Raw genomic sequence first — 13,250 nt, forward strand, 5'->3', positions numbered from 1 at the left:
AGGGTGTTTTTCCACTTAAATCTAAGACATGTGCGAATGCAAAAGTCCTTTGCAACACAAATTTTTTCAATGTGGGAACCCAACTTTCTTAATTTTTAAAGTGGGTCGCTTAAGTTTTTTTTCACTAAATAAATGTGCGAATTGGTCCTTTCTCAACATAAAAGATAATGTTTTGCCAAGCTTACCACAACCACTGGCAACCTTGATTGTCAATGATGTTGTCCTTGGCTGTGGTATCTATAACCATACAGCTAGGGCCAAAGTTACACCACCAATGGCCCATAGCAAGCACAGCCATGGTGGCACAAGGTCTCGCCCATGGCTAGCACTACCTTGGCTGACCTTAGCCGTGGCATAGCCATCTACTAGAGGAGCTAGAGGAGAGCTGTTGTAGGAGGAGTGCTAGAGGAGTTGGAGGAGAGCTGTTGCAGGAGAAGTGCTGGAGGAGCTGGAGAGCTACTATAGGAGGAGTGCTGGAGGAGTTGGAGGAGACTCAATGCACAAGGGGTTTTGGAGGAGCTAGAGGGTGAGAAAAAATGATTTGATGAAATTAAAAAAAAACTGAAAAATCCAAGAGTAGGATTGGCAAAAGTACAATGTGGAAGAGAGTTGTTGCAGGAGGAGCACTAGAGGACATGGAGGAGAGTTGCTACAGGAAGAGTGTTGGAGGGAGGAGATATGTTGCATTGGAGGAAAGTAAGAGCCACTAGAAGAGTTGGGCACTAGAGGAAAATAAGAGTTGCTATGTGGAGAGTTTGGGCATTATACACAATACCATCTACACTAACTAACCCTAACTGTTTGCTTTGATATTGTCAATTTTTACATAAATAAAATATTTATATGATGTACTCATTTTAATACATTTTTCTATTCATATGTACTTCTTGTTTATCTCTCAAAGAGTTCAACTAATGTTTTTTTTATCAATTTTATTCTTCCTATAGCAAGCTTAAAGCAAATAGTGAAGAATATAAGGAAGAAGTCCTACACTCTTGCAATACTAAAAGCTTGCAAACTTTCCTTTAAGAACATTATTACTAGTAAAAAAGTTCACTTTTTTTGAGTAGTCTGATGTGTTTGTCTTTATAGCATGTCCATAAACAGAAAACAAGGATGCTCCTCATAGTAGAGTATCACAGTGATAGAAGAAGTTTGAGCTTCTTCTCCATGCAATGGGCAACAATATAATCAAGTGGCTGTAGTGATTGATACAAAAGTTCTCCTGGATCTTGCTTGTTAGGCTGGCGTGGCTAAGACACTGATAAAGGTAAGTTCTGCAAAGATTTAATAAGGTTTTGCTGGATTGTCCTTACTGGGCTTACAGTTAGATCATGGGTGATCAGGAGCTCACAGTTTTGCACAAGATTTGATGAAACATGTTTCTTGCTTGAGCTAGGATCCTTGATCTGCCATGGGTGGTGATCAATGCATTCACAAAAGGTGCCGGAATGAAATCCAACAGCTTAAGCACTTTCAAAAGACACCCATTCTAGGCATTTGCAGTGATCATTGCATTCCAAGAGACCAAAGTCCTCTTGCTCAAAACTTCCTGCTATGCTCATGATCACATTTCCAAGATTGAGCTCCATGTTTCTAGAATTCTTCTGTGAATCGTCACTTCTTTCTCATACTGCACAGGTCACAAATCACCCAAGAAATCGCCTCATGGAGGCTGCAACGCTCAATAGTTCTAGGACTGGCAGACAAGCCCTGTCCCATGGACAGCCACTGCTCCTTACGTGGGAATGTGCACATTACAGAGGTTCGTTTCTGTTTTCCAGTCTGTCTTTTAACTCCTCAAATGTCTTGATCATTATGCCATTGAGAAAATACAGTGTTGGGCAGACTGTTCGAGCTAAAATCCTTTCAAAACGCAAAACCAGCAGAAAGCACAGAAATGCTGCCACTTTGGATTTATCTCTACGTCCATCTGAGCTTGCAGGTCTGTATGGTGGCCCTTTGAATTAGCTTACTTATCATGACTTGCAGGAAACGATGCTGCATGCTCAGTGATTACTTTCGAGACCGTAACCATTGAACAGTCGGATATCAGATACGTTCAAGAAGTAAAGGACAACTGGGCATGGCTAGTCCTCTCACCCCATCTTAAAGGCTGCCTTTTTATACTGGACACGTCTGACGATCCCTCGGAGCTTGAACGTTTTAGAGCGCTTCAAAGTCGGGGACCCGTTCCAGTGCCATATAAGAAGTGTGAACCACGAAAAGTGGATTTGTCTCTACACCCGAAAACAAGTGACGAACAATTCAAGAAAGGCGACCTGTTAGACCGACGAATCACACGAGTTTTTGCTGGTGTTGGCGGACATACTGTGCAAGGCAGATGGGAAAGTTTCGGAAAAGTTCATGTAACGATACATGGATTGATGACCCAGCCAGTTTATTTACAGAGGGACAGTTTGTAAGGTCTTGGATTTAAAACGACCAGGGAGGGGAAAGATGGGCTTGGAACTTTCAGTAAGTTGGTGGACGTGGTGGTTTTGAGTCCCTTCCGAGCTATCAAACACTTGAAAGGTAACTTCCGAGATTTGCATTAAATTTTTTTGACTCTGCATCCAATGCTCGTATTGTCAATTCCGTGTTGGAACTTAAGCAAGATATGAAGTGCAAGTAAGCAGAAACCTTGCATGCTGTGGACATGACTTGTTTTTGTGTTGCAGGGTTTTGTCAAGAATGTGACGGAGAAAGGTTGTTTTGTGGTCCTGGCACCTTCACTTGAAGCTAGAATTCAACTGAAGAACCTATCAAACTCGTTTGTACAAAACCCTGCAGAAATGTTTCCACCAGGCAAGGTGATATCGGGAAGGTATGAACTTTTCTCCGTATGGAAGTGTTTGCTGATATCTTCTTCTTCGTCAGAATTTTAAGCATCGAGCCATTGTCTGGGCACATTGAAATGTCTTTGACGGCAACAACGTCACAAGATTCAAGTGGCTGGAAGAAGTTTGGTGCTGGAGAGATCGTTAGTGGCCGCATACACAACATTGAAGCATTTGGGATCTTCATCAGCCTTGCCGAGAGCGATGTGGCAAGCTCTCTCTCTATCTTGGTTTCAAGTTCTTAGTCTGTGCTCCAGGTTGCTTGTGTCATGTCTCTGAAGTGTCTTACGATTTTATTCAAGACTTGTCAACACTTTACAAAGTCAGTCAATGGGTTCAAGTAAAGATTCTAAAGGTGAGAACAAAAGCTTTAGTAAAACCACAGGGTTATGATTTCCCTCTACAGGTTGATGCGGAAACCAAACGTATATCTCTTGGAATGAAAGCGTCATATCTGACCCCTGAGGATGGGATCGAGCCGATGGAGGAAGAAGCTATAAATGAAGAGCCTTCGAACACAAATGTGCTCATGGATAATGATGAGAGGGAGGAGGAGGACTACTTGGATCTGGCATCAAAACGATTTCCACAGCTATGCATGTCGATCCACTCTCAACAAAGACGTTGAGGTACAGTGCCAATTGACTTGAAAGAAGTTATTACAGAAGGACCAGCCTCCAGAGACCAAGGACGACTTTGAAAGGCTTGTAGCAGTGTCACCAAATAGTAGCTACATGTGAATCAAATGCATGGCTTATTGGATGTGTCTTGCGGACCTGGACAAAGTGCAAGCAGTGGCTGAAAAGTAGCACTCTACTCACATTTGATTCTATTTTTCTTTAGGTGTTAAAATCCAGGCTCTTTTTTATAGGGCATTGGAGAAGATAATTTATTGAGAAGAAATGGAAAAGATGAACATATGGATGGTTTATCTCAACCTAGAGAAGCATTTGAAGAGCAAATGGCAATTACTTTAGATGGTTATAATGATCATGGAAACTACTATAGTAAGCATGCTTGTGTTTGGGGATGGAGATCAAAGGTTTGGTAGAAGACCTCACTGCTTTGAGTGCTAATGTTAGGGATATATTACAACAAAGTGCGGCAATTTGTTACATGCCAGCTTTGACCACATGGTCAACATTGGTCAAAGGAATGCTCAAGGGTTTATGAAGGCATGTTAGGGTAAGGAACTTAAGTGTGATGGTGCAGAGGAGCTTTTGAGGTAGCTCAAGTGGTTGGGTTCAAGAGGAGGCGTAATCTAGTCTAGGAAGACTAAATTGTTGTTTTTTTGTGCTAAGTCATAACATTGGTATTAGAGGCATTGGTTGTGATGGCCAACTAAGTTGAACACTGGAATCCTTTTGTTGATGGTGGTGCCAATGATGGTATTGACAGAGTTGTGGAGGTTTGGACCATGGAAGATGTTGTTCACGAACTGCAAGCCCTTAATAAAAATCAGCAAGAGATGCAAGACAAGATGTATGGCATGATGAGTACCTTGCGTGAGCATGTTGAGGCACTCAAGGCTGGTCGTGGTAGCACTCTAAATAAGCCTTCCTTGGTAGATTGACTCAAGATTCCAACCTTTTTCGGTGATGGTGGTGTGGATGAGTGTCTAGTTTGGCTAGCCAATTGGAAGAAGTTTTTGGCTGCTAGAGGAACTCTAGATGCAAAGGCTTTAGTGGCTATTCCAATGGTTTTATATGATGTGGGTATTTGGTGGTGGAATTGGCTTAAGGAGTTTTGTGCTGCAGATAAGAAACCATTAATATCTATGATGGATGAGTTTGAAGCTGCTTTCCATTTACTTTTTGCCCCTCACTATGATATGAATAATTCTCACACTAAAATTTGACATTTTCAGCAAGGGAAAATAAAACTTGGGGACTATATTGAGAAGCTGACTCGCTTGATTAGCCGTGTTCTAACAAAGGATCTAGATCAGAACAAGTCCTACTTCATTGAAGGCCTTCATAGTGAGAGCATGTGGCAACATTTGCGTCATTCTCAACCTATAAAGAGAGTCTTTTTTTTGAGAATCATCATGATGATCATTGTAGACACAAGGATGGGAATAAACATCACAAGTTAAAGTCTATGGTGGCTACTTCAGGTACACAGGGGTTAAAGAAGCAAAAATTATTTATGAAGAATTATAGATAAGGTTGTCATTATTGCAGCAAGCTGGGACATTACAAAGCTGATTGTCCATAGTGAAGAGTAAACAACATGGCAATAAAAATGGCCAATCTTCTACTAATGGTAAGTTAAATATTAAGAAGCTGCAAACTTTGCAATGCAAGGATGATGGGGACGACCATTCTGGTTGGAGGAAGAGGCTTTCGAATGTTGCTTGTCAACTTAACTGTGTGTGGAATACGGTCAAAGACACTTATGCATCAGTTTAAATGTTGGAGGGCATGTTCTGTGGCGGTCCAATGTGGATTTTACTGGACAGTGGGAGCGATGACAACTTTGTTTCCACAAAGTTTGTTGAGGAGTATGGCCTGGTGACACGAGGAATTCTTCCATACATGGTGGAAGGTGCAGCTACCTCTACTTAGCATTTCGATACTTGTGTAGAAAGGTTAGAAGTGTTGGTTGGCAAAACCACACTTGTGGAGACTTTTTATCTCACAGATTTTCATAGTGTGGATCTCATTTTTGGGATGCCATGGTTGGTGAAGGTGGATCTGGAGATAAAATGGAGTATTAAGCATGTCTCATTAGAGTACGGTGGTGTTAAAGATGTGTGATTTGGAGAGGGAGTTCAACCTCTAGTTGTTATGCTCTCCGCTACATCTTTGAAGTGGGTTTGTCGTAATGGAAAAGAACTTTCAAATTACTTGCTTTTAATTTGTGACTTGGGGGACCAAGCTATGTGTGGAGGAGAGGCAATAGTGCGGACTATACTCGAAGAGTTCTCTGATGTTTTTCCCTCTAAACTTCCTCATGGATTGCCTCCATTACGAGGTGTGGAGCATGGGATTACGTTAGAGTTGGAGACACAGCCAATTTACTAGTGTCCATTTTAGTTGAGTTATGCTGAAGAGCAAGAAGTTCAACAAAAAGTCAAGGAGTTACTTGAGTTTGGATTTATTCAACCAAGTAAGTCTCCGTTTGGTGCTTTAGTCTTGCTTGTGAAGAAGTAAGACAGTTCAATGAGGATGTGTTTTGATTACCGTGCCTTGAACAAAAAGACTGTGAAGGACAAGATGCCAATGCTGCATGTGAATAATATCTTAGAAAAGCCTTGTGAAGCACGAGTGTTTACTAAGATTGATATGAGGAGGGGATATTATCAAATTGCAATGGAGATTGCATATCTTCTGTTAGTGCAATTTGCTTACAACAATAGCTAACACAGTGGAACCAAGTTAAATCCTTACTTTGCCATGTTTGGAAGGCATCCTTGAACAACAGTGAAGTTAGAATTGCATTTGAGTAAGAATGCTCAAGAAAAGCTTGATTTAGAGGCGACTGATCTGGCCACAAAACTTGATGAGATTTTGGATGTTTGCAAATTTAATTTACAAGTAGCTTAGGATAGAGCAAAGAAGTTTGTTAATGAGCATCGCTAATTCCAGGAATATAAGGTGGGTGATTTTGTTTTTGTGCAAATGATCTTTTTTTCAAATGAGCAATAGAACATTTTAGTGCCTTTGCAGAATGGGAAGAGTGATAAACTTTCTCATTGGCATGCTAATTCATATGAAGTGCTAGAACACATCGGTAAGGTGGCTTATTGAGTGCAATTGCTAGCTAGGGTGAAAATTCATTTGGTATTTTATGTTAGCCAATTGAAAGGTGTGCTATCTCAAAATGATATGCCTAATGCTTCTTTAATGTATACAATATACAACTGTGGAAGATGAATTAAAAGCTTGAACAAAGTTCCTCAGAAAAGGTGATCATTGGTATAACTTGTCTTTGGGACAAAGACTTTATTAAGGGGAAGAATTGTTAGGTGACAGGTCAATGGAGGCTCAAGGGTTTATGAAGGCAAAGAACTCAACCTACCCTGCATCCGGGCAAGGCCAAGGCCGAGTTTGATCGAATGGCGGTGTGGGATGTAGTTTCCTCCACTGCGATGGTCAAGGTGCTGGGCGATTGCGGGTGGATTGGATTGAGCAAGGCAGTGTTTGATGCGATGCCCGAAAGGAGCTGCAAGACGCTGCTGTGGGGATTTCCTTGCGGTGGAGAGATTGGGCGAGCAAGAGAGGTGCTGGATCGGATGCCCGAGACGAATGTGGTAGCGTGGATCCTCGTGCAGGGTTTCGTGCAGCACGGGCGAGTGGGTGATGCAAAGGCGACATTTGACATATAGAAGACAAGTGCCTGAGGTTGTACATATCGAAGTACAAACCAAAGAAGCAGATCAATGGATCTCCCTGCAACGCATCAATCAGCAGTCGAACGAGGCGAGCAGCGCATACTTGATCCTCTTCCAGTCGATCCACTTTCCTGTAACCAATGGTGCTACCGTTGCTCACCAGGTACCAGCCCAGCTTGCTGTCCCATGACTCGACGAGATATTCCATGACCCTTTGTCCCATGTTTACTGGCTCTCGGATCTCCAGTGCGTTGAACTTTGGAGACCTTGCCAAGATCAAGCTCGATCCAGCCGGTCGACTCCCCTTGCATTGGAGCCCAGAAAGTTTCCATACGCTCGTCAAGGATTTGCTTCGGCCCGAACGAAGAGCTGCGAATGCTGCTTGCTGTCACGGACAAGGGATTCGCTGCTAAGTTGACGCTGAAGATGGAATCTATGGCGGAGCTAAACCGCTCCAGCGTCTGGAAGTCGGATTCGTCGATCAGTCCTGACGAGTTTGGAGGGATGTTGAGCAGGAGCAAGCAGTTCCTGGCGGATGATTTGTAGAAAACGTCGAGCAGCTGCTCCAGGGATTTTGGAGCCTCGTTCCTGTGCCAAAACCAACCGGGCCTGATGGAGATATCGCACTCCGGAGGGAGCCAGTCGGTTCCAGCACTCTCTCAAGACATCAAGTACCTGTTGATGTTGCGAATTGGATCGAGTTTCACGAGAATGAAAGTTTCATGGAAGGATGGATTTTTCGTACTGGCCATTGCTCCTGCCGATCGTAATGGAAGATCTGTTCGCCATCGCCCAGCATGGTTGTCCGGCCTCGCCATACTCGTTCCCAACCCATCGGATGTCGGGGCCAGCATCGGAAAAGATGTTGGCACCAGGGATGAATCGTGTCAAACCAGAGCTCAAAATCGTAGCTCATGTTCACTGCAGTGGGTGATTTCGCACCATCCAGCCACACCTCGGAGATCGGCCCATATCTGCACGCCAAAACAGAATGCCGCGTCAAGGCATCTGCTGCTAGAGATGAAAACTACAAAAGCCCACAAGCTCGCGAGCTCCTAATGCTAAAACCGTTTGATGGGCTGGAGCAAATGCAAACATATCACACAGTGATCATGCCACCAAGAAAAATGCGTGAAGAAGAAGCAAAGAATGTCTCACTCACCCAGTAAGAAGCTCTGGGAGCTGAGCCAAGTAGAACTCGTTGTAGAGAAGAGTGTCGCCATAGCAGCTCTCGTGCAAATCCCATGGCGAGAGGTAAAAGCCCACGTCCAATCCACGCTCCCTGGCGGCGGCCACGAACTCGGCCACCACATCCCCCTTCCCTCCTCGCCAAGAGCTGCTAGCCACGGAGAAATTGGTGTAGGCCGAGGGCCACAGGCAGAACCCGTCGTGGTGCTTGACCGTGAGGATCACGAGCTGCGCGCCCGCGGAATTTGGCCGCGTCCATCCACTGCGACGCATTCAATCGCTTCGGGTTGCAGATGGAGGGCGATTCGTGGCCGGATCCAGCTCCGAGTCCGTGAATGTGTTGACGCCGAAGTAGAAGAACATCGAGAGGCGGCGCGAGTGGAACTGGAGCTGGCGCCATGAGGGAATTGGGCGGAGAGGGAGCGGTGGGGGCGAATTTAGGGCGACAGCTCTCAAGAACACTAGTATCTCGAGGAGCAAGAAAGAGAGATGGAAATTCATTGCTATAGAGAATGGAGGAGAGAGCCAATCTTATAAGCCCAGTGGAGTAGAGGAATTCTCACCAGAGAGTAAAATCTTTGCTTATCTTCTTCTTCTTAGCCGTGATCTCCAAGCTAGATTGGAATGTTCTTTCTCCGTCCAGGATTCTCAAGAGCTGTGGAGGTCGCGCCCGGATTCTCGCAAGGAATACCTCGCGAATCGCGAATGCGTGTGAGATCCAGCAAAGTTTATGGCATTGCTCTTCCCCAATTTCGTGATTTCCACAGACACCTCAGAGGATTGCTTGCTCTCCTGGGGAGCACTGCTCAAGAACTGCCGGGATCTGTCACGGGGGAGGCAAATCCACGCCCGCATTGCGCAGAGCGAGCACCGCCGCAACAAATACCTCGCGAATCTGCTCGTCCAGATGTATGGCAAATGCGGCAGCGTCGATGACGCCCGTGCAATCTTCGAATCCATAGAGAATCCTAAGCTCTTCTCCTCCAACATCATGATCCAGGCCTACGCACAGGCGAAAGATCTAAATCGAGCGCGCAGAACGTTCGATGGGATGCTCCGGCGAGATGCCTCGACGTGGAACTCGATCGTCACGGCATATGCCGACAACGGGCAGCTTGATAAAGCGCGAGAGATTTCCGAATTGGAGAAGAACGAGATCTCTTGGAATGTGATGATCACGCTTTGCATCCGCAGTGGAAAGATAGCTTCTGTCAAGGATTTGTTTGATCGGATGCCCGTGAAGACGATCGTTGCGCATACTGCCCTCATCACAGTATTTGCCAGGAAAGGGCATTTGGAAGAAGCCGAGGCTTTGTAGGAGGAGCGCGATGTAGAGTCATGGGCTTTTGGCTTTCGCTTTCTACAGACAACTCCAACGGAACAGAAAATGCAGGTTGGGCAGTCTTTTTCTCTTGAGTTGATACAAACGAAGACTTTCTGGCGACAGGCAACTGCATTTGAGGTGAAAAGGCTACTGATTGCCGGAAAGCAGAAAGAGGCTTTACGGGCTGCTCAAGACGGGCAAATTTGGGGATGTGCTCTTCTTATGGCCCGGCAGCTGGGACAGAAGGTACCTTGTCTTGTAGCTTTGATGTATAGACCGTTAGTGATGGTCTTGTGGTTTTTAATAGTTCTACACCGACACTACAGCGGAGATGGCTCAACGTCAGTTTCAACCAGGGTTTCCCCTCCGGACTCTAACTCTTCTTTATGCTGGTCAACATGCCGGAGTGTTCGTAGGGAACACTAATTCGTCGAACGTAACAGCGCTTCAACCTCAACTGGTTCCAGCGTCCGCTGTAGATGGTGCAACACAGGTGAAATACTTTTATCAAGCTACTCTCTTGCTTAAGGAGTGCATGTTGACTTGCAGGACGCAGTAGAAGGAATGCTCGAAGAATGGCAGGAAAACATGGCTATAATGGCAGTTAACCGAACTAATGGGGACGAGAGAGTGATTATGCAGCTTGGTGATTGTCTCTGGAGACATCGAGATGAGGTATATACATGGTCACACGTTGATGTTTCTCATAGTTTTAACTTGCAGATATGTGGAGCCCATATTTGCTATCTGGTTGCAAATGCTAGTTTTAAGCCTTTCTCCCCTCCTGCCAGACTTTGTCTTATAGGTGCCGACCATTGTAAGTATCCACGCACGTACGCTAGTCCAGAAGCTATCCAGGTAAGCCGTGTTTGTCCTCAATAACAATTGTTAACCTTTTCTTCATCAGCGAATGGAAGTGTACGAATTTGCAAGAGTGACCAGCAATTCCCAGTTTATTTTACTTCCATACAAGCTTATTTATGCATCGATGCTTGCTGAAGCTGGAAAGATAAACGAAGCTTTAAGGTTGGTAGTGATTTTTAACTGTATCCTTAAGGTTTCTCTTCGAAGGTATTGCCTAGCGGTGTTGAAAACATTGAAAACAGTGGGCCATGCAGCTGATGTGTGCAAAAAGCGGCTGTAGCCTTGGAAGAGCGTCTTCATATCCACTCTCAGGTTTGTAAGTGGACACTCGGCTTTTATACTCACTTTCCTGTTATCCAGGGACGATCGACGTCAATTGTGCAACGGTTTTTTGGCAATATTGGTCTACAAAAGATGATAGGCCCTTCGCCCCCGAAAGCTTCTGATAATGCCGATATTAATAACCATCCTGCAACAGCTTCTAGCAGAAGCAGTGTATCACTTGCCTTGTCGGCATCAATGGAACCCATAAGTGATATTATGTAAGTGATATTATGAGAAGATCCAACATGCCAGCGAGAAGCATTTCTGAGCCTGACTTTAGGCCTGCATAGGTAACTCGACTTGCTCTTGTGTACCTTCGATTAAGACTTGTATTCTTTCATCAGCTCGTTAGTCCAGCGAAAGGAACGCCAAACAGAGGCGTCTTTACTTCTTTCGTGCAAAGAGCGATGGGCTTCATAAAAACACCTTCGATGGAGGTTTGTATAAGCTTTGGAAAGAGCGCTAGCTGATTGATGGTTGGTCGTGATGCAGGCAAAGCTTGGCGACAGCAACAAGTTTAGATACGACGAGACACTGAAGCGCTGGAGCCGAGGCACAAGTGCCAGAGCTTCCGTTGGCTCCTCCTCCCACGGCAAACAAGCTCGTCTCGCGCGTGGAGGAGAACGGCGCTCCTATTTCCATGTCTCTGGAGAGGCCACAGCCAACTCCGGAAAGGCCGCAACCGGTTGTGAGTGGAATCCCACCAATGCCTCCGAGCAGTAACCAGTACGCAGCTCGCGCACGTCAAAACGTTAGATCAAGGTACCGTTTTGGTCATTCCCAGCACTCCAATCTCACGAGGTTTTTGCAGATATGTCGATACATTCAACAAAGGTAGCATAACACCATCCAAGACATCATTGGACTCTCCTCCACTGTTTGGCGTGGTGCCAAAGGCAAGCGCAAAGCCTTTGGCTCCAGCGAGATTTTTCGTGCCTGCGGCCGCTGCTGCCGCTGCTCCAGATATCAACAGCAACCATTCGGTGGATCCTTCCTCGGCACCGGCCTTTGTCCCCGACACGGCATTCTCAAACGGGAATGGACCGTTTGCAGCAGCAGCATTCGCTCAGCCGGTTGTACAGGATATGAGAAGCGATCCGGGGTCAATGCCTGATCATCTCTTGAGCGGCTCTTCACCAGCAATGTTCTATTCGAATCACTATCCAGCAGCACCGTCGACCGTCTCGTTGCCGCCACCTCCAGCTCTGGAAGTCACTCCGCCAGTGATGGTCGAGCAGCAGCAGCAAAACCAACACCAGGAAAGTTTGATTCATCAGCACCACCATCAACAGTCCGGTACAGTGGGATTCGAAGCTGCCAGTTCCTCCGGAGTGTTTGGAGACGACTTGCAAGAGGTGGAATTGTAAATCACACTCCACAAGTAAGTAGTAGTGACCGTTGCTGGGTGGATTTTGGTAGAGCAGTGTAGCGAAGTAGTAGTCGTGGAAGGAGGAATTTTTTTTGGCTGGGTGATTCTTTGGAGCCACGAGGGAAGCGAGGAAGCAAGATAAATAAAATGGATCAAACAATATAATTCAGGAATTAAATTCTATAAAACAATAAAATTTTAAATAAAAACGGTAAAATATAACATAGAATATAAATAGAATAAAATAGAGTAATAAACTAACATATACTCTTCAATACTTAATTTCAAGCCATGATTCTCATTATATAATCTTGTAAACAAAATTTCGATAAATACTAAAAAAATTCTAGCTATCTCATTTTTTGAAAAAACTTTTTATGGAGTCTCTTCTTGAACTATATGACAACATTAAATATCTGTACTACATTCTTTAATAATCCTGCCTAAATTCAAACAAAACTGATACAAGCTATTAGTATCATAACACTACCTTTGCATTTCAGATTCTTTGTCAAGCTTGCATTTCAAATTTTCCCCCTCTTAGCCTTATGGTTTTTTCTTAGGTTTTATCATTTGGGTTCTCTAGGGTTCACCATTACTGGTTCATGGAAGGCATTTTTCCTTCCTCTCTAGCACATCCCAAGCACATATCTCTCCCACACTGTTTTGGCAAGAGTATCCCTAATTCTAGTTGTTCTTCTATAGATATAAATGCTTGTAGTATATGGTATAAAGCTCTTGTGTGTTATACATGTAGTTATGGCTAAGGGACTAGTTATTGTTATAGACCCTTAAGATGCTCTACACAACATAACTTTAGGGTGGGATTATATTGAAATCTCAATCTCTTCTTTTGTTGATGTTTCAAGTAAGTTGGAAATAAGTAATCTAGTTCAATGGAAACTATCCCAAACTCTTTTTGGTAATAGTATACCATCTACCATACTAATAAGCACTTGCATTTCTTCTTCACATTATTGATAAAAAAACGAACACAACAGACCA

The 13,250-nt window shown here is 44.4% G+C and overlaps 2 protein-coding genes and 1 pseudogene across 3 annotated transcripts; 2 read left to right on the forward strand and 1 right to left on the reverse strand.

Annotated features, from left to right (window-relative positions):
* Positions 1-7,142: 7,142 nt before the first annotated feature.
* LOC9639955 lies at positions 7,143-9,467 on the reverse strand (annotated as a pseudogene).
* On the forward strand, positions 9,095-9,682 carry LOC112346860 (pentatricopeptide repeat-containing protein At4g02750-like). Its single transcript, XM_024676660.1, has one exon. It carries the CDS (start codon positions 9,095-9,097, stop codon positions 9,680-9,682), a length of 588 nt encoding a protein of 195 aa, XP_024532428.1.
* A 59-nt stretch (positions 9,683-9,741) lies between these two features.
* LOC9640230 (protein transport protein SEC16B homolog) lies at positions 9,742-12,261 on the forward strand. 2 transcript variants are annotated; one of them, XM_024676492.1, is made up of 9 exons: positions 9,742-9,934; positions 9,996-10,181; positions 10,238-10,363; positions 10,412-10,546; positions 10,596-10,714; positions 10,760-10,864; positions 10,913-11,166; positions 11,221-11,638; positions 11,688-12,261. In XM_024676492.1, the coding sequence occupies exons 1-6, from the start codon at positions 9,752-9,754 to the stop codon at positions 10,830-10,832; spliced, it is 822 nt and encodes a 273-aa protein (XP_024532260.1). In that variant the 5' UTR covers positions 9,742-9,751; the 3' UTR covers positions 10,833-10,864; positions 10,913-11,166; positions 11,221-11,638; positions 11,688-12,261. The 2 variants fall into 2 exon arrangements, with proteins under 2 accessions (XP_024532260.1, XP_024532259.1); XM_024676491.1 differs by having other exon boundaries at positions 10,238-10,546.
* The last annotated feature ends 989 nt before the right edge of the window (positions 12,262-13,250 follow it).

Source organism: Selaginella moellendorffii, unplaced genomic scaffold, assembly GCF_000143415.4.
Source record: "Selaginella moellendorffii unplaced genomic scaffold, v1.0 SELMOscaffold_17, whole genome shotgun sequence".
Lineage (NCBI taxonomy): Eukaryota > Viridiplantae > Streptophyta > Lycopodiopsida > Selaginellales > Selaginellaceae > Selaginella > Selaginella moellendorffii.